Below are 22016 nucleotides of genomic sequence, written 5' to 3'. Positions count from 1 at the left end.
TGCACACTTTTACAACTGTTTTAGATATACGGTAGCTCTGCACCAACAGCCTTTTAATATTTCCAAAAACAGTAAACTGTAACATCTAAAAAGTTTCTCATATTTGTAATTGAGTAGAGACATCTAAACTATTATAACTACTACAATTTGCTTCAAGTCTGCATACAGGTCTGCATAAAGCATCTGCATGTGTTACACAGTTAATTATCATTTCAATACTACAACTTCAACTGGATGATGCAAATTTCATTAAGCTCTTTTGAGAAAATGTAAAACCATTGTAGTTTTGACACAAATAAAATGAAAGCTAGATACGGTGTTTGCTAACTGGCATGTGAAATAGGAAAGGGAGACAGCTGCTGTCTGGCACCATGTTAGTGTACCTTGCCTACATGCCTGGAGGCTACAAGTACAATTTACAGTCTGTTTTACTTCCATGGGAATTAAACAATTCAAAGGAAATGTTGACTTACAAATTAACAGTGAAGGTGGGCTCTCTCTTCTCTCCACTCTGCAGATAACTGATGGCTGCTATCACTGTGGTTACGTAAAGCTGTGTCAGGTGGAATTTCATGTGTTTGTGAAATGTGCGGGCTGCATATTGTACTGCATATAGACTCACACGGTTGTGACATGGTAAGAAGGTATAGAACATGTCATGATTAGTAATAAGAAAAGACGCAGGAACAGTTGCGTCTGATTTAGTCGCCCATCATGCCATTGTGCCCACATGTACATCACACACACGCAGACACACAAGCAGGTGATGAATATGCCATAACAATCATCTGTGACTGCAGAGGTTAACCAATAATTACACTCTCCATATGTTTACAGAAAGAAGCGCTTAAAATTGAGCACAGAACATCATTATATATCTCCGTGACTTTGCTTGATGAAACGATGACCTAGAAGTAATTAGCACAGATGTTTGTAGCATACTTGGTAAATTGCTTTCTATATATGAACATCAATTTAGCGAGGCACCAAAACAACTGAAGAATTTTAGTTGTTTCACAAGCTTGTTCACTTCTACTGTCTTTTTTTAGAAGTTTATACTTTTAAATGATAGTAAAAAAAAAAAAATCTGATCACTGAAGCGCACTACTTTCTCTTCTTTTTAATGCTGTTTCTTGAAATATGGAGTTGACCTTCTGGACTGGTATGTGGAAGAAGACAAAGGTGAGAGGAGCAGATTATTTGTTAGGCTTAAATGTTAGCGGAATAAACAAAGCAGGAGACTGTGGCATCGATTAGACGTGCTTTACGAATACTGATGGTTACAAAACATTGTCCTACTGTACATATTTGTTTGTGTTTTCATATGTTTGCCACATTTTCCATTTGTTTCGATGACTTAAATGAGGGCTCGCTGTGAAGCATGAGGCTTGTTATTTCCTGCGAGTTGGACTGATGTATTGGTTTGACCTTTGATAGCGGTCAGCCATGCCATTTACCACCTGCATGATTGAGAGTCCTCGCTGAATGCAGCTAGATGAACACCAAAAAAGCTGCAAGGAAAATACATTTCTCTTGAAAATGTTGTTTTCACAGCTAATTGTTCAATAATAGTCTTTTAAATGCAGGAACATTTCCGGGAGTTCCTCCCCAACAATTGCGTGGATGGAGTAGATGACTCAGTGTTAAAGTTTTAAGCTTTACCAGTGCCCTGTAATCTTGTCTCTCAGAGGCTTTTCCTATATGATATAGGAATACATTTATGGAGGAAATAGTAAGTGAACCCAGAGAATATTTGCAGTTGCCAGCTCCTGTACAAAAACATTTGGTATTCAAAACACCTATTGACTGAACTGTTACTGTTACATCATTGAAATCGACAAGCTCTGGATTCAATATCCTTCTGACAGCCTGATCTCGCCTCTGTCCCAGGCAATCAAATATTACTGTAAATACATTCATGTTTGCAAAACTTGTTGGAAAGGGTGTCGTGACGGTTTAGCCTTAGGCAGACGTTTGAAATTCTGGCTTAGATGATGTGATGTGCGTCAGAGTAGCTGCAATTACAGAAAATGTAGAAATTCAAATAGAAACTCTGAGTCGGTGTCTGTAAGATGTTGGGAGGAGTTTTATGTTGTGTCTTCTGAACTTGTGATTGGGCTTGAACAACTGCATACTAACATGTAATCTCTCTCAACTGGAATCATTTTCAAGTTTGATAAAGATCAACAACATGTTTTTGTGTTGCTCAGAGGAGACGCTATCGGCTGCTGAAACTCTGTTTTGCTTTGGTAAACCCCAGCTGACTACAACTGTTATCTGCATGGAAATAGACATGAACAGCATCAGGAAACACACTGTCTACAAATGTACGTGATCAAAAGTGAACAAGGGCTGTTTTATAAGAGATTTTGGACTCTATTTAGTGTCACAAAATGTATTAATTAATAATCAATTAATTTAATTTAATGGCTAGCGACAGATAGCATTTATCAGATCAGTGCTTCACATGTTGTGGAAAGTGTCCTGAATTTGTAATTTCATAGTCCTATCAACATTAATACAAAAATGTGCTGTAGCATACATTTTACAGATTAAACTGTATTTTTTTCTTTCCAAATGCAGCTCTCTAAGTCTGCCTCCTCTCAAAAATGTGTTCCTTCAGTTGAATGTTTGAGCTTCACTGTGCAGAATGATTTATGTGCAGAATTTGACACTAGAAGGCTGTTTTCACATCCATCTGCTGAAATTGGAAAGTTTCTCTGCGCTCATTGGAAATCTGATTTTAAGGCACAGGCCTACGAGCATGATTTGTGACATCACAGCTAGTTTTGAAGCCAATCGTGGTCCAATATGCAGCTTATACAAGTGTGATGTGGAAACTTGAAACCTCCAGTGCACACACACTGAGAGTGGACTTTTCAGTGAGGCAGGAGACATCTTGTGTATAGCAGTTAAACTTCTGAAATGAAAAATATTTGCAAATTTATAGATTTTGGATGTTTTAATGAGGGAGAAGGATAAGATGGCATTTTAAGGATTTTAAAGTGGCAACCATATCACATTATTGTTTCAAGCAGAATATTTTTGTAGGTCCTAATACCTGTGTGGAGGGGATGTTTAAGTGATTACCAGAATTTCCTAATGTGGTATCACCTGCAAACACAGAACTATTAGCTACATAGAGCTGCTCTCTTGCTCTGTCCAGTATATTGCCCTCTTTATCATGTGGAAAGCACAAAACAGCTTGAACAGCATAATAGACATTTCATCCAGGTGCACACTCTTAGTACAGTGGGGATGTAATACATAAAGTCTACAGAGGATAAACTATTGATTTTCAAGTAAGATCAATAGATTACAGCAGTGAGTACATTTGGCCGTGTGTGTATGTTTGCAACACTAAGAGGAAGCAGATTAATGACAACCTGTTAAAACAAATGGAGGGGGAAAGCAGCTTTTTGCTAAAGTAGATGACTGCCAGAAAGAGCCACCGACACGAGAAAGTAGTTAAACTAGTGTCTTAACTTTCTCTAAGAATAATTAGACTATTATACCAAAAACAAAATAAATGTGCTCAAAATGATCAGTGATGGTGTTTTCCTCATATTCCAAAGTTAAAATATTTACATTTTCCTTACACATTAAAATGCATTTACAATGCACATCAGACACCTTCTTCCTGCAAACATGACTTTCTTTCACTTACTGTTATCATCAAACTATCCTCAAATGGCTCCCCCACAGAGTTTTGGAGTGTAAAGTCCTTTTCTCTCTTAAAACAATACTGCAGAACAGCACATTTCAAAAATAATTACCACAAAGGCACAATTCTTGCAGTTATTCTAAATGACTCTGCAGCAAATGAAGCTTAACTCACCGTGACCACCAGACCAATAAGCTTAATGTTAATCTCTTGCTATTATAAGTATGAAAAGCTTCTAGTAAAAGTCGGGTCTATTATTTCGGACACATAGGGCTCTTTATATTGGAGACAGCGATCAGTCTAGAGGTTTTTGAAACGCTATCAATATGTGATGTGCAAATAGCGTGCAATCAATTCCTCAAGTTAGACATACAGCACATTACCATCAACCCGCACGCTTGTACAATATATGCAAATTTTCTTATTAAACAGTTCATGTCAGTGTTTGAAACAGAGGGGATGAGACGTGTAGACATGTATCCCATCACATTCAGTCTGTCTTTTTTAAGTATAAAAAAGCACTTGAACTACACAATCTCAGCACTTTAATGAAAAACAATAATAAACGGTGACTGATGGTGTGTCAATCAAAGCTTGCAAGCTATTGTTGCTATGATAGTGAAGCCAATCATTAATACTGCTTTGCATTAGCACTGTTTCTAATACATCAGTGTTTTTTCATGTTTTATCCATTGACTGCAAATCGTGTATACTCTGCATCACTGTCAATCATTTTCCAAAGAATATCATGAGTCTTTAGATTGATTTCCTACCCTTGAGGCAATATCATTTCCATACTGTATAACTAGAAATATCACCTTGCAGTTGTATCCCTCTGCCAACCAGTCAAGTTGCAGTTTACATCCATATCTGACTCATGTAATATTTGTAGTGAAGACTTTGAAGGAGTTTAATAAAAGGTATTAAGTATATTTTCCTTGTATGTGTTCACATGCTTGGCCAATAAAGCTGATTCTGATAGAACACAAAGTTGTAGCCATGACAGTAGACGATCCCTCAGATGTGGAAGTTGTTGCAAAGAAGCCACAAATTTGAAAATGTGGATGCATCACACACACCTTCAACCTGGCAGCACAGAAGATTTATACAATCATCACAGTTTCAACACCAAGATTAGTGTCACCAGTTCAGTATCCGACCAAATGTGAAATATGGTCACAATCTCCCCTTCTGTTTCTGTTCTGGTGTTGAATAATGGCCAGAAAAGTGTTTTTGCAGAACATTATGATGTCACAGTGAAGTTGACCTTTGACCTTTTGGATGTCATCAGTTCATCATTTTATCCTATTAGTACTTTATTTGTGTGAAACTTTGTCATAATGACCGTATAAATTCTTGAGTTATGGCCAAAAATGTGTTTTGTGAGGTCACAGTGACCTTGACCTTTGGTCTTTGTCCACGAAAATCTAATCAGTTCATCCTTGAGTCCAAGTGGACGTTTGTGCCTAATTTGAAGAAATTCCCTCACGGTGTTCCTGAGATATCACGCTCACGAGAATGGGCTGTCGCCAGGGGCGGAGGCATAAAAATGAAGATACTAAAATTTGCTTAAAATGGGTGATCAATCATAGTGAACATTATGCATGCACCAAAGATACGACACTTTGAAAAGTCTGCAGTTCATTTAATCAATAATCAAAACCAATTACTAAACTGAAACATGTTTTTATGAAGATAAAATGAGGCTGTTTGTCTTCTCTTTTGAACAGTTCAAATGTTGAGGATATAATGTTTCCCCCAACAGTTATGACTGGATAACCAGTGTGAGTTGCTCTAAGTGGGCACAATGTTGTGTTATCTAGAAAGACATTTGTCATGGCTGATTGTTAAAGCCTTTAAACCAACACAGTGAGCTTGACTGAATGTTCTTAACAAGAGAACTCATATTTTACGGATATTTTCACTCCACCTGTAAAATTGACGGCCAATTACTTACTTCGGGATGTGATCATCATTTACTCTGTGGTGACCAGTGAGAGACTTTTCTCTTAGAGGACATTCCCCGCTATCAGACCCATTCAGACGTAAAACACCTGCACTTACGGTCATTGCAGAACGGCCCCCCGTAGGTGGTCATGGTGCAGTCACAGGAGAAGCCCTCCCACAGCTGCAGACACACTCCCTGGTGGTGGCAGGATTCCTCTGTGCATGTGGTACTGGGACCTGCAGGGTGTTGACAGCAGATTTACCATGCAGGTGCCTTCTCTCTGTTTTATTTATGAATCTTCACTACTATCCAAAGGAAATAAATAAGTAATGGTGAGACAGTCATAAAAAAATAGGCATAAGATTATAAAAGATACAATTTTTACAGAAAATATTGATGTAAAGTGATGCTCAGCAAGACAACATAGTGATAAACAAGGTTAGTAAGATGGCTGTTTAGCTTTTAGCCAGCTACTGTATTATACAGCTGTAGGCTTTAGAATAAGGTCAACTCGACTAGCTTAGAATTTGCTGTGAACAGTTATACTCTCAAGAGGAGGATTCATATTTTTTTAATTCATTCTGGAGACCATAAATCTTAAAAAAATCCCTGAAAAAGTCATGCTAGGAAGAGAAAAACACCTTTTGATTCTGGAGGCTCCATGAATTTTGCTCAAGTGTCACCCACAGGCCAAACTTTATGTACTCTTATATTCTATCATAACCAGCACATTGTTTCCTGTGAAAGTAATGGCAACCTGGGGAGATGATTTTAGATTATTTAGCCTTGGCAGAACTATGCGCTCTACTGAGCTCTTTCCTGCCTGATTAGAACGCAACAAAAGCAGCTGGACTTCGCGACTGAAGAGTGACATTATTACATGTTAGCGTGTATAATCAGAAATAATAAAACCGCAGAACGTGCTCACTGACCAATCATTATGGTGCATTCCGAAAAGCTGTTTAATACCTTAACAAATGTGGTGTAATGAATTTTCAGTGAGCAGTCACTCTGAGTTTCTTTGGTTTCATCTCTGCTCTGAACTGATGGAAATACAAGCTTACATGAAGGATTCACAGGTGTTTCATGCCTTACCTCCACAGCCGTGCTCCACCTCTCCGACCTTGTGGAGGGCATCTGCCAGCAGGTCAGGGAGTCTTCCATTCAAGTCCACAGATGCCAGACAGCCTTTGTATCCTTCCCTGGATGCTATTAATCGAGGCAGGCTGCTGTACATGCTCTTCCCAACACCACCAATGTACAGCTCTCCTGTAAGATACACAAATGGGTTAAAAGAAGCAGCAAAGTCACTTCATTTGCCATATCCAAGTACATGCTGGTTCATGTACTAAAACAAACTAAAAAAGGTGGTATGATGCGTCTTTCAGAGGCTGTGCATGACATTATATTACAAATAATCTACCTTTTTCAGCATAGTTGTGAACCAACTTTGAGTTGACAAGTAATTTGACAAATCCATTGGAAAACAGAATCCAAAACAGGTGGTCCACCATTTTCAGAGCTGGTAATTGTTGCCTGCTTCCCAACCCCAGTTGGTGGTGCATGCTAAACATGTGTTTTATGACAGTTACATAAACCTTAATAGAGTAACACAACTGTCTGTGTGTATTCTTGTGATATTAAACCAGAAATACAAAAAAGGAGGAACTTGGTCCCAAGAAATAACAAGTCTCCACAACAATAGAACAACCACACAATCATAAGAAGTCCTATTTTATCATTTTTGAGATGTTTACCTCCAGGAAACAAAATAAGATGTAATGCAAATGTTAGTTTAAGAGGCAAATTTGACTATAAATATCAGAGTTGAGTTTTTTGTTACGTACATGTTGTTACATATGGCTGAGAATTGTTATTATGATACTGGAATTATTCATTTGATGTATGAATAGTGGGCTATTGCTTTAAAATATGAGTATATTGAGACTGCTTTACTGCGCATGTGCAGTTAGTGAGATAACTTGAATATTTCCAAATTGTTCCCTTTTTGAGAGAAGCTCATTGGGATTTACTGTGTGGATGTAAATGGAATACCTGAATAGATATGGATTTTAATAAACTGCCGAAACCAGATCAGATTTTGGTTAGAAACTGGTTTACTATGCAGACTCAGACAGAACAACACAAACATTGAATGCCCAGTGTTAGTACCTGCAGCAAGTATTCACTGATATGTGACTTTGAATAAAATACTTCAACTTTATGATTGTTAAGAGAAACTACCTTTTAAATCCAGGTTGCGGGCTCCATTGGCATGTTGGGTGACAGTACGGGAATCAATCTTTAGGATATGCACGTTGTTGTTGTCACGGGAGATCACCACGTTGTGCCACTGATTGTCGTTGAGTGGCTTGTCAGAGTTTCCCTTCATTAGTGACGGCCCATTTCCCAAGTCAAAAACATAATGAATGTACCTACAGATCAACACAGATGTTTGCTTACATTCAGTACATCTACAGATACCATACTAGCATTAACAGTTTTAAGTGATTATAATAAAAACTAGGTTCAAATAGTGGCTTTGAGTGCATTTTCTCATCACAAAAAAAAAGAATTTACGTAACTGCACATGATAATGATGAGTTTCTAATAGCATACTGTCATGTTTATATTGATATTGTTCAAAAGACAGACTGACGTCTTGAATCTTGTTTGAATTTTGAAATGTTGAAAGTTAAGCAACATCCATGACAAGCTGCTACACTTCACAGATAAAATTGAGCTGCCTGAAAACTGTGACAGAAATGTTGGAAGCCATTTTTCGTCTGTGTTGTCTGTGTGAGCTTCTACTGCAAGCTCCGGAGCTGAACAAGGCCTCCTGCTGACTAATTGCTTACTGGGAGAAAGTCTGTGTGAGGTTTGGCAGTGGGAAACTACAATTGTTGCTTTGCTTGCTCTGTTTCGACAACCTTCCTCTGCTGTTCTCTCTGTAACAAAATTATTTACAATGAATAAAACATTTAAAACGTATTTGTGATGGAGTCAAGTTGCCAAATCTACTCAAGCAGGTCTGAGAGTGAGAATGACACTGGCACAGTGGCACTGGCAGCTATTGTTTTTCAATCTTGCTGCCTCTCTCTGCAGCTTTCCCTGTAACAAAATCATTTATGATGAACAAATTGTTTTTAAAGCTATTTCGTGTCTCTCTTCAGAGCTGCAGGCTCAAGATAATGTATGAATCATGATTAGGTAATTTTGAGTCCATGAAAGAAGAAAAATTGTAAATTTCCTATTTATATGCCTTAAATTTGAGCAGGACAAATACTGTTAAATCCTGTCCCAAATAGCCTTCTCTATCAAGTAAATATATTAACTGTAGATCTGAAGGAAATAAAGGGTCTATGTGGATTCATCAAATTACTGTATGTAGATTACAGCTTACAGCACTTACCCTTTGACCAGTTCCACCACGATGAAATCACTCCCATCTCCAGAGTTGAAGAGTATCAAGCCGTCAGGACTGGTGGTCTTGAACTGGAAGAAAAGGTGCATGGAGGCATAGGCTTGCAAGGTGGAGAAGGCCAAGTAGCTGGCTTGGGTTAGAAAAGTTACAGGATTGGCCACAATGTGCCTCATGCCAAATCTCGCATTCAGCTCGCAGAAGGAGATGTCTCCATTCTTGCACTGGTCCAGATAGAGCATCCCATTGAAGGAGAGCGCTTGCAGATGGCCGATGAAGTTGGAAGGCATCACAGAGATGAAACGCCGTTCTGTCATGATTCCCGTCTCAATGTTGTTGAACTCCAGGCGGGTGTGGGCGCCAGTCATGTGGCCTGAGGAACCAAAAAAAAAGCAGCTTGAGTTGCAAATTCCTTTCAATATGTGTATGTGTGTTAGCACAGCTGCTTAATCCCTACTGTACCTTCCACAGTCACATTGTCTACAGACAGCTGCAAATTCTTCCCACGCCGCACCACCTTCACTGCATGCCACTCATTGTCATTCAGCTTCTCGCCTACCTGGAGTATCTCAGGCCCCTTGCCTAAGAGGTGGACAGCATCAAGTGAAAATCATACCACATCAGCTCAGTGTACACTCTTTCCAGACGAAGCTCTCAACATGAGAAGCACTCTTTACTCAGGGTGCATATTTTCTTTCACTTATCACTCACACACAACCACCAACATCTACCTGCAACCAATAATTTGCATTCACTCTACACATAAAGGGAAAATAAAGGGAAAAAAACCCAAAACAAAACAAAGAAACTACAGTAGTAGCTCCTATCTAATGATTGACATGTAAAATGATTTCTGTGCTGAAATAGCGTGAACCATGCTTTTTCTTTGTCTGGACAGTTGATTGATGTCTACTGGGGAAACATGTATCTAGAGGCGTGGCTCAAACATACGGCTTTCATTTTCAGAATTTCTGCACTATCCTCTGACTATTCCACTGGTTTCAAAATAGGTCACAGTGCAGAAGCTTGCCACTGCAGCACCGTCATCCCGAATCAGTGCCTATGCAACAGGCTGACACGGCAGTTCAAAGGAGTTCTGACATCGCTTGGGAAACTAATTGGCCATGCCTAAGCTGACTGCGCCTTTAGGGGTTTGTCTGTCTAATTGAGCTCAGGGTGCAGGAGAATTACAGGGGACGTACAGAGGGCAATAAATGGAAAACATCAACTGGTTTCCGAACACTTCGCTGTTTCATCCTCGGGGAAATAAAACTGCGACTGGAGACTCTGGCCGGAGCTGCATATCAAGTGTCTTTACAGAACACCGCATGATTCCACAATCCACCTGCTGAATATCGACTGTGCACGCCAGACGGATCAATCGCATCAAATCCTCCTCCCTCTACATCTAATGGATTTACTTAGATAATGAAAAACAAACCACTTGCTGGAATCATGTCTGGCACAAAAACAGAAATGTTTACTTTGTAAATCTTATGAAAACAGAGGTATGGACAAGATTTGCTGTAATGAAAGAGGTGATAGTGGGATGCCGGATAGGAGGGACTACTTATCTTATCTGTGATTCTCAGAGGGGAGCTTCCCTGCTATCTAAATGTTAGTGTCTGAGTCCAAACATCCAAATACGAAAACAGGAAAACAGAGTGAAAATTCTTCAGAGCAAAGTGGAGGATGGTATATTTACTTGTGTTTTATTTTATCAAAGTATACCAACTGGGAATACTTTCTATTAGATACTTGATGATTCACATCTCATTAAAGATGAATGCTACACAGGATAAAACTGGAGTGCACACTGTTTACAGGGATCTATCTCTAACACTGCAGAGGGCAGTAAGTAAAATGGTGGAATATAATATGTATTCACACAGACATCTGACTGTAAACCCTTTGAAATGTAGACTTCTTTCAAAGCACCTTCGCCTCACAAGCTCAGCTTCCAGAGGCACTAGAGCAGGCTGCACATGTAAAAGGGCCTATTTTGTCCAGTTTGATCCTCAGTTAAAAATTAATTTGTTTAATATTTTCAAACAAGGATGACTTCAAAGGCATGGCGCGGTTTTACAGGTCAGCATTACGAGCAAGCTGAGACTTTGAACGCAGGATGTACGTGTTAATCAAAGCATGTTATGGTAATTCTGTAATTTATGTAGAACAAATGCCTCATTTCAGAAGTGTGCTGTGTACCATTATTCCCCAGATTCCAGAGAATTAATCAAGAGCACTGCAGCAACATTTGTTCTTACAACTATTACCCACCCACTATGGATCCAGTTGTGGACAGCTTCCAAGCAGCTGTTGCAGACGGACTGCCTCCCTGATTCCTTCTGAAGTAAGCTAGACTCACAAGATACCTCAACTGAGAGACTTGAATTCAAGTTGTAAGCTAATCCTTCAAAATTGCCAAAACAAATATATTTACATTCAGTCTGGTGCAAACTGTAATTCCGCCTGATGATTGTCTAAATCATTTAGGCAGCCATTCCTGCAATTTAAATATTTGTCTTCATCTTTTGTTATCAATCATAAATGCCATTAACAAGCCATCCATCATCACATCGGCAGCATTAAGCTCCTTCAGAGGTCACTGATGTAGCATACATACAATATGACAGATCAGGAAGACGATTAATGTTGCACACAGAGAAGTGCACATACATACAGTACACATTTTCTGTGGACAGTGCATGATGGTACAATGCCATCTGCTGGAAGAGAGGGCAATTTATTAGGCAGATATCTGAGGAGATAAAGGAAATAGAGCATTTCCTTTAATAAGCCATGATCAATCTTTGCAATTTACCTGAATTTTTACCTTGCTTTTTATTTGTTGTTGAGTAATGAACCATTTAAAAATGCTCTCATGCAGGTGTATATACACTGGGTCATTGAACTGGTTTATAGAGACAGCACACCTCACTTGTGTCCAACCATCCACACACCCGTGAACGCACACACATTACTCACCTTGAAAAGAGAAATAATACAATGTAATCCATTCACTATAATGGTGTGTTGTAACAGTAAAAGTGTACACCATTGCTGTGCATGTACAGCCATCAAATCTGCATCAGATCAATAGATTAACATGAGACTAAATTACAGTCGGTTACTGAACATGCTTAAATGTCAAAATATGTTTGAGATTATATAAAAAATGTTGCCCTTCATCTCAGGTGAGCGTAACATGTCATACCACATATAATGACTAAAATCCAGCCAGCTATGTAAATCATCAAATATTTGAACATTGAACGTTTTTATTTGAGAGAATCCAGGAATTATTCATACATGAGGCATGGAAACAAGCTTTCAGCCAGCACTCGATTATAGCGATAACTTTTATAAGCATTCATAAGCCTCTTCTGTATTGGATGATCTATATCAGGGAGCCGTTCACCTCTCTACTGGCAATAGCTTTTATCTGTTTCTCGCACCGCTGTAGTCTGAACCAAAACTTAAATTGCCTGTCTCTCACTATCAGGTGCGAGCAACAATCTACATCATAAATTCCAACATCATCGCACTAGAACCTAAAGTGCCACTCCATTTCACAAGAGTATAGGATACCAGAAAATCGCCTTTCAATCAATGGAATTATGTTCGCTCATTTAAATGCACCGTGGTTAATAAAAATGTATTTGATTGATTGTCTTGTCTTTATTGTTGTGTTTCTCAGCTTGAGTTTTCCTATAAAGTCATTTTTCATGCTTTTAGACATTTTATTCATTCATAGAGTTAATTAATATTAATCCTGCACTTTATAGCACATCTGGTCCAGGATGTCTCTTAGAATTAAAATCTCATTGAGATGCAACAAGCAAATTTTTTAGTTCATCATGATTCCCAAAGCAAGATAACAGGTGTCTGGTGATATAGGACGACTACTTAGATTCAGATGCATTTTGTATTCAAAGGGTTTGTCGTAAAAAAACTGACATCTGATGATTTAATTCATTTTTTAAAGAGAATATGTCCCACTGCAAGTATTCTCCTCAAATTGGAAGAATTTGCTCCAACAAATTGTAAATCTCTCTAACATGTTTCAACATTTAAGCAAAAAAAAAGGGCTTTTGACAGCTGACTGTCACGTCTCACACTCATCTATTGATCAGATATCAGACAAAGCTGCAAGTTCATTTCAGCTCTGCCACCGCAGTGTGATTACCCAGTAACTAAATCAAATTTCTCTCTAAACTGAGACTAAGTGGTGCTTTTCTCATCACAGATAATTGCTGATTGTACATTAGCTGTAACCAATTATCAGTTATGTGAGCAAATTAGTCACAGGCAAATGAATGACAGGCTCATTGGCAGCACAACAACAGACTACTATATATCACATTTTGCTACATTTGATTGTAGCATTATTACCCTGCAATATTGAGAAAATGTCTCATTCAAATTGTTGATTAAATGTGGATTGCATAGAGCAAAAAGATCCAATTATACTCAACCATACCACAACTTGCCACAGTGAAGTCTCATTTTTGTTCTTATCTTTGATGCTTGTGAGCAGGATAACAAGGTAAACAGTAAGCAAGGACAATTGTGGAGCAGGAAAAATGTAAGAATTATGTTCTGTGTTATCAGAGAATAGAGCAAGAGGCATATGATCATACCACAGTGCATGTTCTCTAAATCATGGTACAGTAAATAATCATAGGAGACACTTACTGAGATTACAGTCTATCCTGATACAATCTGGTGAGAGAGAGAGTGAGATGGTGAGATTAAAAGAAAAAAAAAAGAACAGCACAAAAGAGGAGAATATTTCACATCCTTCAAGGTACATTCTGCAGACAGTTCAGTGCTTTTCAGAGCCCACCATCCGGGGACAGCCTCAAGAGTCTAAACCGCCACTTTCCTCCCCTGTTGTGCACGTAACATTAGAAAAAATGAACAGTGAGTGAAAGGAATACCTCAGCATGTGTCTGGCACTGCTGGAAGTACAAAAGACCAGATCAAAGTTGGGACAATAAGAGTTTTATTCACCATAAAAGTAGAGGTGCACCAGTATTATTTTTAGTGTCGGTATCAGCTCTGATTTGGATGCTTACAGTCCGTGTCAACAAATGAATTTGACTGTTTCACAACAGATTTTCGCTCAGATGTGCTTTGGGGTAATACAGTAAACATGTATCCCTGTTAGGAAAATGTACGAAGCAGATAACAAAAACCCAAAAATGGAACCTGTGCTAAATTTGTGTGGAGATTATAATCAAGATTTTAACATGTCAAGCTGAATAAACACTGGTTATCACCCAATGGAGCAGGATGAATTTACCGCAAAGATAGATTAGAAACGGAGGCAGCTGACACTATAACATATTACTGAAATTCCATTTTAGTTTTATTAAAATGCCATATTTAGGATAGCCTACGTGCATTAATAAGTTATGCATACATCAATGTGATCGATTAATTTCACTAAATACTATTGAGAAAAGCATGAATGTGTAATTTAAAAAGTTTGATTGGTTCTGTAAAATTGATGCACCTCTACTCAAAGGCCCAAACCGTGATCCATCTTCACTCTTAAACTCAAACTGCTGTTGAAATGATTCAGTCTCCTGCTTGTTCTGCAGGCCTGATGGTAATGCATTTTCCAAGTCAAATACAGAGGAAAAGGGCGATTTGCACAACCTGCAGCCACAATGAACCTTACACTGTGAAAAAAAAAAAAGACAAGAGCAACACATTTTCTCATGTCTAGAACAGCTAATATTGTCTGACTTCTATTATATTCCAAATATAAATATTCCAGATTTTTCAGCACAAAGTGGAATCACCCACTCATCAGTCATTTGCATGTTTTGAATCACGAAACCAATTTATCCAAGAGTGCATGAATATATTGGTGTAAGTCGTGTGGCTGAGGAGTGCTCTCAAGCTGTCAACCATCACAGAGCAGTGGATACAGACAGCCAGAGACCAGTGATTTTCTGCTGTAGGTGTATGTGTGTGTGTGTGTGTGTGTGTGTGTGTCCCCATCACTGGCACCCTGTGTTCAGTGAAGCGACACTAAACTGGATAGGCCAGTAAATGCGAGGGGAGGGAACCACAATGGTCACATCTACGGCGTGAGCAGTTTAAGTGGTAATATCTCAGAGTAATGATATAGCTGGTCTCTGACTGCCTTCTCCTTGAACTGCAGACAAGTCATTGAAGGGCTGAAAGAGCCAGGACGGTCAGATGGGACCTGACCACTGGATGAACTGAGAGAGAGAGAGAAAAGGAGAGAAAGATAGAGATAGAGAGAGAGAGACAAGAGAGAGAGCAGAATATCCATACACACCTACAGTTGCTTAAAAAGGCACTAACCCCCTTGAGTTTTTCAATAGCTTTTTGTATTTGAGAAATTACCTCTTCAAACTTTCTACCGTTTAAAGATTTATTTTGGATTTTAGACACACAGTCACTCAATTATTAATATTCAGCTGTGATGTAATGTTGTATTTTATAGTTTTATCCATGGGAACACATGATTGTTCTCTTTCTAGAGTCTAAAAATACATATTTCATTCATAGTTCCTCCAGCTTTTCCATTCTACTCCAAAGTAAAAATTAAAAGTAATTGTGTTCAAAGTGTGCTGCAATCGTGGGTCCTGGTGGTTTAGTGGTTAAGATGCACATCATACTATGAATGAAATTCCCAGTTTGATGCATGTCATATTGTTCTCTATACTGTACATTGTCACCATGAAATACAGACAAAATGTACCTCCTCTGAGAAAACGTGTGCTTTTATTAGGCTAAAGAAATTGTTAATTTTTGTTGTCATTAAACCCCAAATGATTTAAATGCCATCCATAGATTAAGCACTTTTCATTCTGAAATAAACGATGATAAATGATTTCCCTTTAAAGTAGAACTGATTTGGTAAATGAAACCATTGTTTATATGAAAGTTCAGGTTTTAATTGGCCATGTATTTTTTAGTTGAAAATTTTCTATAATGGTGAAAGGAAAATGCCATTTAAATTAAACTAAATAAAAGCAGTATTTCCAGCAGGAAAGGACAAAGAATACAGTATTGTGGGAAATAAGCAGGTTTTGAACTGTGTTTTTCATTTTCTGACAGAAGCAATGCCAGTATAGTTGGCAAAAATGGCCAAAATAGAAATATTTGAAACCCTATAACTACATCCCAAACATTAATTCCTATTTCATTGTATTATCTTTGTCATTTGTAACTAACCACACATTCTGTAATTGACTAATTTCGAGTTAACTAGAATTAAATACTCTGAATAAATCTGTCAGAGCCACTTTAGGTCTATGGAAAAATTGCAAAAGATTACAAACAGAAATTACATTAACAGGCAAAAGAATCAAGGGGTGTGCTTATTCTTTTTAAGCAAATGTAGTTATTATGTATGAGGATGGGTATGGAAGAGTCTGAGACGAAACTAATCTCATGAGAACTCTGGCTGAGTGACACGTCCTAAAAGGTCAAGTGGGTTATTATCTGCTCGCATTTGTTGCAGCAGCATTACCCAGGTTCACAGTGAGTTTCACTTTGCCTCCATCCAGCTCCAGACGCAGGGTGTCCGCTGACTGTTGAGAGGTGGTGGCCATCAGCAGCCCAAAGGCCCTCTGGGACATGAAGCGCAGGGACACATCCTCGGCCTCTGTGTGTAGCGTCCTTGGCAGCACCACCTTCAGATACATGCTGCCGTCATAACTCACCATGGTGGCATCTGTAGGTTTCAGGAAGAAGTGTTAGCAGATATTGGGTCCCTGAGGGAATCACAACACTAAATTAAACAACACAAAGTGGTGTTTATGGAGTGAAACATGTATTGTATTAAAGCTTAGATTGCAGTTTTCATCAGTTTCACCAGATGGCAGAAAAAGCCTGGAGCATGTGAAGACAGGGGCGAGATTGCAGCAGCAATAAAATTGCTGAAGGATTTATACCCATCATAGTGCAATACAAGGGGGATTTTCATATATCCCTCATAGTATTAACTGCCAATATATCTGCGTAATTTGGCCTCTGTGAGAAAATCATCTGCATAGAAAATGCAGAGTGATCCAGGCCAATGAAGCAGCACCACATTTCTAATGAAAGACTCATAGCACTGGCAGCCTCATGGTACTGACAATTCATTAATGAATCACTATACAGTAGGAAGTACTGCAATTTACTTTTGAATTGCTTAAATGAAAAACAACATCATTCTTCATTGTTCTTTCATTGCCACCTAGACTGCCTTGTGGATGTGTGAGTGTGAGGAGTATTATTTAGTTGAAGCGTGGCTCTCATTTGAATAGATATATCATTATAGAGCATACAGATGATCATACTGTAATTGCAAATGAAATTATTATTGTTTGGGAGGCATGAGTATTAAAGGCTGATAATGAATTTTCTTTCTATCTCCATTTTTTTTATTTGTGCAGGCACTTTCCAGCCACTACGCAGCTAAGTTAATAAATAAAATACTGGCCAAAGTGTGTTAAAAGCTTTACAGCAGCATTTTAAAATCATCCTCATCCTCCCCATCCACCACCATCCCTCCTCACAAACTCTTACCCGTCTCACAGTTGGGACCTAGGTAGCCACTACCGTTACAGTCACAAATGTGGCGGTTCCAGCCTTCTCTGCAGTGTCCACCGTTGGCACATGTGTCTCTGGCACACCTGATATGAGTCTCTCTGGTGCAGAAGCTGCTGACACCTGTGGCGCTCTGAACCTCGGCCAGTCTCCACAGGTTACGGCTCTGTCCGTCAATGAAGAGGTCCCGCACGCAGCCCACGTAGCCGAGGCCAAGGGACGCTGTCCATACCTCAGGGGGGAGCATGACGGCTTGGCGATCCTCAGGTAAGCCTCCAAGATACATGTCCCCATCTAGGTCAAGTATCTCACTGCCTTCATTAGCAGAAAACGGGATGCTCTGGCTGTTCACAGAGATAAAGCCTGTAGGGCAGGCATTAGCAGTGAGTCAGCTTGTCCTTATACAATGTTTTTGTTGCAGAAAATGAAGACAGGTGTGTGTGGGTTGTGCTAAGTAAGAAGTGGGAACAAACTGAGATTGAGGAAGTGGGCACTACAGTCCCTGCTTGTTGTGTGGATAAAGAAACTGTACTGCCATTCCTAAGGAGTTGATTTTGTGAGCAAAGAAGAAGCTAAAACTAAAAGTTGCTTTGGAAAAGTGAAGAATCAACACTGACAAATCTGCTTTGCCATATTATCCTGCTCGAGTGGGAAGGAAATAGAAGGGAATGTATTAATAGAAATGTGAGGCTAGATAGAAGGAACTGTGTATATATTTTTTGGATTCCACTAATAAGGCAGACATTTGGATTGTACTAATAGGGCAGACTGTTTAATTGGCCACTTGTGAAAATAGGTTAACACAGATTTCAAAATGTCATACATTGATTACAGCAACGAAAAATATCATTGTAATTAAAACCTATTGCATATGCATGGGTGTTTCACTGCAGTGAATAAATGGCAAGAGCTTGCCAATGTGACTGTATCCATGCTGGCATATGGCAATTTCACAGCTTGGAACTCTTTATACTCCACAGCTAAAACCAGAGAAACACATTAACAGAAGCAGACAGGAGGCTTCCCCTGTCTTCACAAATACACATGATTCTCTTACCGTTGCGTCCTTTCCTCTGGAAGTCCACATGGCACCACTCGCCATCATCAAGCCTCTTGTTACTGGCTTTAATCTTGATGCTGCCTGAGCCCATATCCATGACTAGGTAGAGAAATCCATCCAGTAACTCTATGGCGAAGAAGTCTGCCCGGGGCTTCCTGTCAGGCTGCGTACCCAGCAGATTGCCATGGCTGAACAGCAGCAGGCCGCTGGGCTCTGTGGTGCGGAAGTCAAAAGATATGGCGCCCGTCTTTTTTGTGTTCCACCTGGGCAATGTCAAGTAGGCAGACGGCGTGTCGAAGGTGACCGGCTCCAGGGCTTCAACATTCTCACAGCTGAATATCAGGTCACCATGGATACTGATCTTAGGGTCTCGCTGTTCAGCCAGCCGTGACAGTTCCAGTCTAAACTCATTATTCTTGTAAACCACCTAATAAATGAGAGAGATGTCGTGGTGAGATGACAGCTGGAGAGAGCAATATATTCAGTGCAAACCTTGAATATTACTCATCAATAAATGCAAGAAATCAATAAGATACAGCAGTGCTCACAAGGACATGCGGCAGAAAACGCGTCAAATCATCACGTGGGCTCAGAGCTGAGAATAGAAAATGTCCTGATGATTTCATTTACAGAGTTGCGTCAAATAAACCGACGTCTTCACTTATACAGATGTAGAGGCATTTGACGCATTAATGAGAGAAAAATCCATCACATTCTGTTTCACTGAATTTGTTCCTGTCTTACGCTGTGTATCCATGCAGAGATCAGAGACGCATGTACAACTGAACACATTGTATTTACTCTGACTCAAAAGCTGACAGACATTCTTCATCATCACACTGAGAAACTGCATGGTTTTTGATGTACAATTTCCCAATTAGAAAACAAGAAGGCAGAGATAGTTGATGCTTGTGGAAACGGGGAATGGATTTAGATTTAGATGCAAATGTAAACATTTACATTTTAGACATTTAGCTGACTCACTTGGGAACGCACAATGGGTCCGACAGGAGAATAATCTTGAATTCGGAGCGGAATAATCCCAGACAAAGCACCCACACAATGACAAACATTTATATGTGTTTACACAAAGTAAACTGAGATCAAGTCAGGCAGATGAAGTGGGTGGAAGAGAGGTGGACTGTATCCTTTGCAAGCACAACACGCAAATTATTATTTAAGGGGGTACATTTAGTAAACATAGGGGGCTTACACTTGAGTATTCATTTACACTGCTGATGCAGAAGCAGCTAAAAAAAATCAGATTTTGCACTCTGGCTGTAGTGAATGTACAATAGACCTCCCTCAGCCTTGGAAGAAAGTCTGGTGATTGATTTCACTCAGAAACTGAGTGAAATACAAAATACCTTTTAAAGATATTTACTTATACTAAATACAAGAGATATACAATTTAAACTAAAAGCATATTTCCATAGGATGCCTGTGATAGCTTATTATGCCTTCATTGTCTTATTTTCTGGATTCATCAATATGCACAGCAGGAGACAAAAATCCTTGTCTCATTTCATATCAATTGTAAGTCACCCAGAGCCTACTGTTATCTGCCACATCACTCTGCAACCAGTCACCGCCTGAGGTGACACACCACACTACACAGTGGACTAACAGCGGAGCTGAGAGGCAATTTGAGCCAATATCACACTTCACACTGTCTCAGTGTGACTAATTAAGCAGTGAAATCAGATGGTGAAACTGACCATCGAGAAATGAGTGTAACAGGCAATTTTTAAATAGGAAGACAGTCAATCAGGACAGTCACTTAAAGCAGAAGAGGTGTATTAGCAGTTATATGCAGGCATTGTTTACAACTACGGACACCACAAGTAACAAAAAATGCATAGATGGCTACAAAAAGGCACACTGTGACCTCTGCAGGGCTGTTATATAAGCAAAAGGACAATACAGGAAGTGGAATCCTATTTCACCAATTCAGACGCTTGTTGTATGTGACAAGGATTACAGAGTATCCCAAAACACAAGAACAAAGCCTTTTTGGTGTCTATTGACAAAGCCCTCACGTCCTTTATGCTCACAAACTGAAGAATAACAGCAGTCTGAAAATGAAGACCTTTTCTGCTGCTAACAGCAGTGTGAACACATTCTTCATAACCAAATTGGGTACAATCTTTGAAGCATTAAAGAAGAGGAACCTAATGATCCGGTGTGGGATATCCTGTGGGCACATATACTGCAGACCAATAAACTGGTGACTTCAAAGACAAATTCATCTCTCCTTGCTAGTTGTTGAAGTTGTGACATTCATCTGAAAGTGGCCATTATTTTCCCTGTACCTGATGAACCTGATGGCCTCTACCTAGCAGCACTCACATCTATTATCATGTAACGTCTAGAGACATTAGTCATGGCCCAAACTCTCCATGTTCAATAAAATAAGACAGATTCAAGACAGGTATGCCCCTAAATAGATCCACTGCTTATACAATAAATATTTCATCCACTTCTCACTTTTCTTTCCCACCTGGATTAAGATTAATATGTATGTGTGAATTCTCTCCATTCACCACAGTGGTGTATTCCTCTACTTCATCACCAAGCTCAGAGCTCTGGCTTGGACTGACCTGACTCTGAACTGGGCTCCTGGATTTCCTGGCAGGCTGATCTCTTTTGATCAGCTCTGCCTCTGCCACCGCTCGTCCTCATTACTAGGACTTTTTGGGTTTGTCATCCTGTCTTCACGACTCTTTATCCTGTCATGTTCTCCCTGCATGCCTGCAGTACATCTGTATGACTACGCACAGCCGTAGTAGGTCTAAACACCACCACCAGTTACCGCCCACAGAGCGGAGGTTGCAGCTTGGCAGCTACGCTAGGACATTAACCTGTCCATAAATAACATCACATTTTCATTTCAGTCTATTCACGCTGCACGTAATTATATAGACACTCCATTTAAAAATCATCCTGAAAATGCTCAGCTTAAAAATGTTGATGTTACTTTATTAACAAATACTGAACCAGTATAACACTATACCGTAACAAAATTAATTTAAAATTTGTCTGTGCTGAAGAATTTAATGGACAAAATCAAATAGCTGATTGTGTGGACTATGAAATGAAAAGTAATAGCCTACGACATATTTAAACAAGACCGGCTGTACTTAGGTAGCGGTGCTTTAAGCAAAATGCTAACATTGGCATGCTAACATACTCACAATGACGCTTAGTGCTGTTTAGCAGGTAATATTTGCCAGGTTCTAGATCTTAATTTAGCCTGTTAGCATGCTAACATTTGCTACTTAGAGATAAACAGTACAGAAGTACAGCTGAGTTGATAGGAATATGTCGTTAGTTCTGCAGG

The 22016-nt window shown here is 39.3% G+C and overlaps 1 protein-coding gene across 5 annotated transcripts in view; it reads right to left on the bottom strand.

The window, feature by feature from the left end:
• Window positions 1-22016, bottom strand: part of nrxn2a (neurexin 2a) — a 120996-nt gene that overhangs the window by 53012 nt on the left and 45968 nt on the right. For 3 of the 5 annotated variants that reach the window (XM_044370836.1, XM_044370840.1, XM_044370839.1), the window contains 9 exons: window positions 18674-19103; window positions 17596-17979; window positions 16553-16756; window positions 13732-13758; window positions 9496-9615; window positions 9025-9406; window positions 7857-8047; window positions 6708-6881; window positions 5729-5848 (listed from right to left, as the gene is read on the bottom strand). In XM_044370836.1, coding sequence (XP_044226771.1) covers window positions 5729-5848; window positions 6708-6881; window positions 7857-8047; window positions 9025-9406; window positions 9496-9615; window positions 13732-13758; window positions 16553-16756; window positions 17596-17979; window positions 18674-19103 — 2032 coding nt within the window. The remainder of the gene's footprint in view (window positions 1-5728; window positions 5849-6707; window positions 6882-7856; window positions 8048-9024; window positions 9407-9495; window positions 9616-13731; window positions 13759-16552; window positions 16757-17595; window positions 17980-18673; window positions 19104-22016) is intronic. The other 2 variants (XM_044370837.1, XM_044370841.1) reach the window with 1 other exon arrangement.

This window comes from Thunnus albacares, chromosome 13, assembly GCF_914725855.1.
Source record: "Thunnus albacares chromosome 13, fThuAlb1.1, whole genome shotgun sequence".
In the NCBI taxonomy this organism is placed as follows: Eukaryota; Metazoa; Chordata; class Actinopteri; order Scombriformes; family Scombridae; genus Thunnus; species Thunnus albacares.
This window is presented reverse-complemented; position numbering and strand designations above follow the sequence as displayed.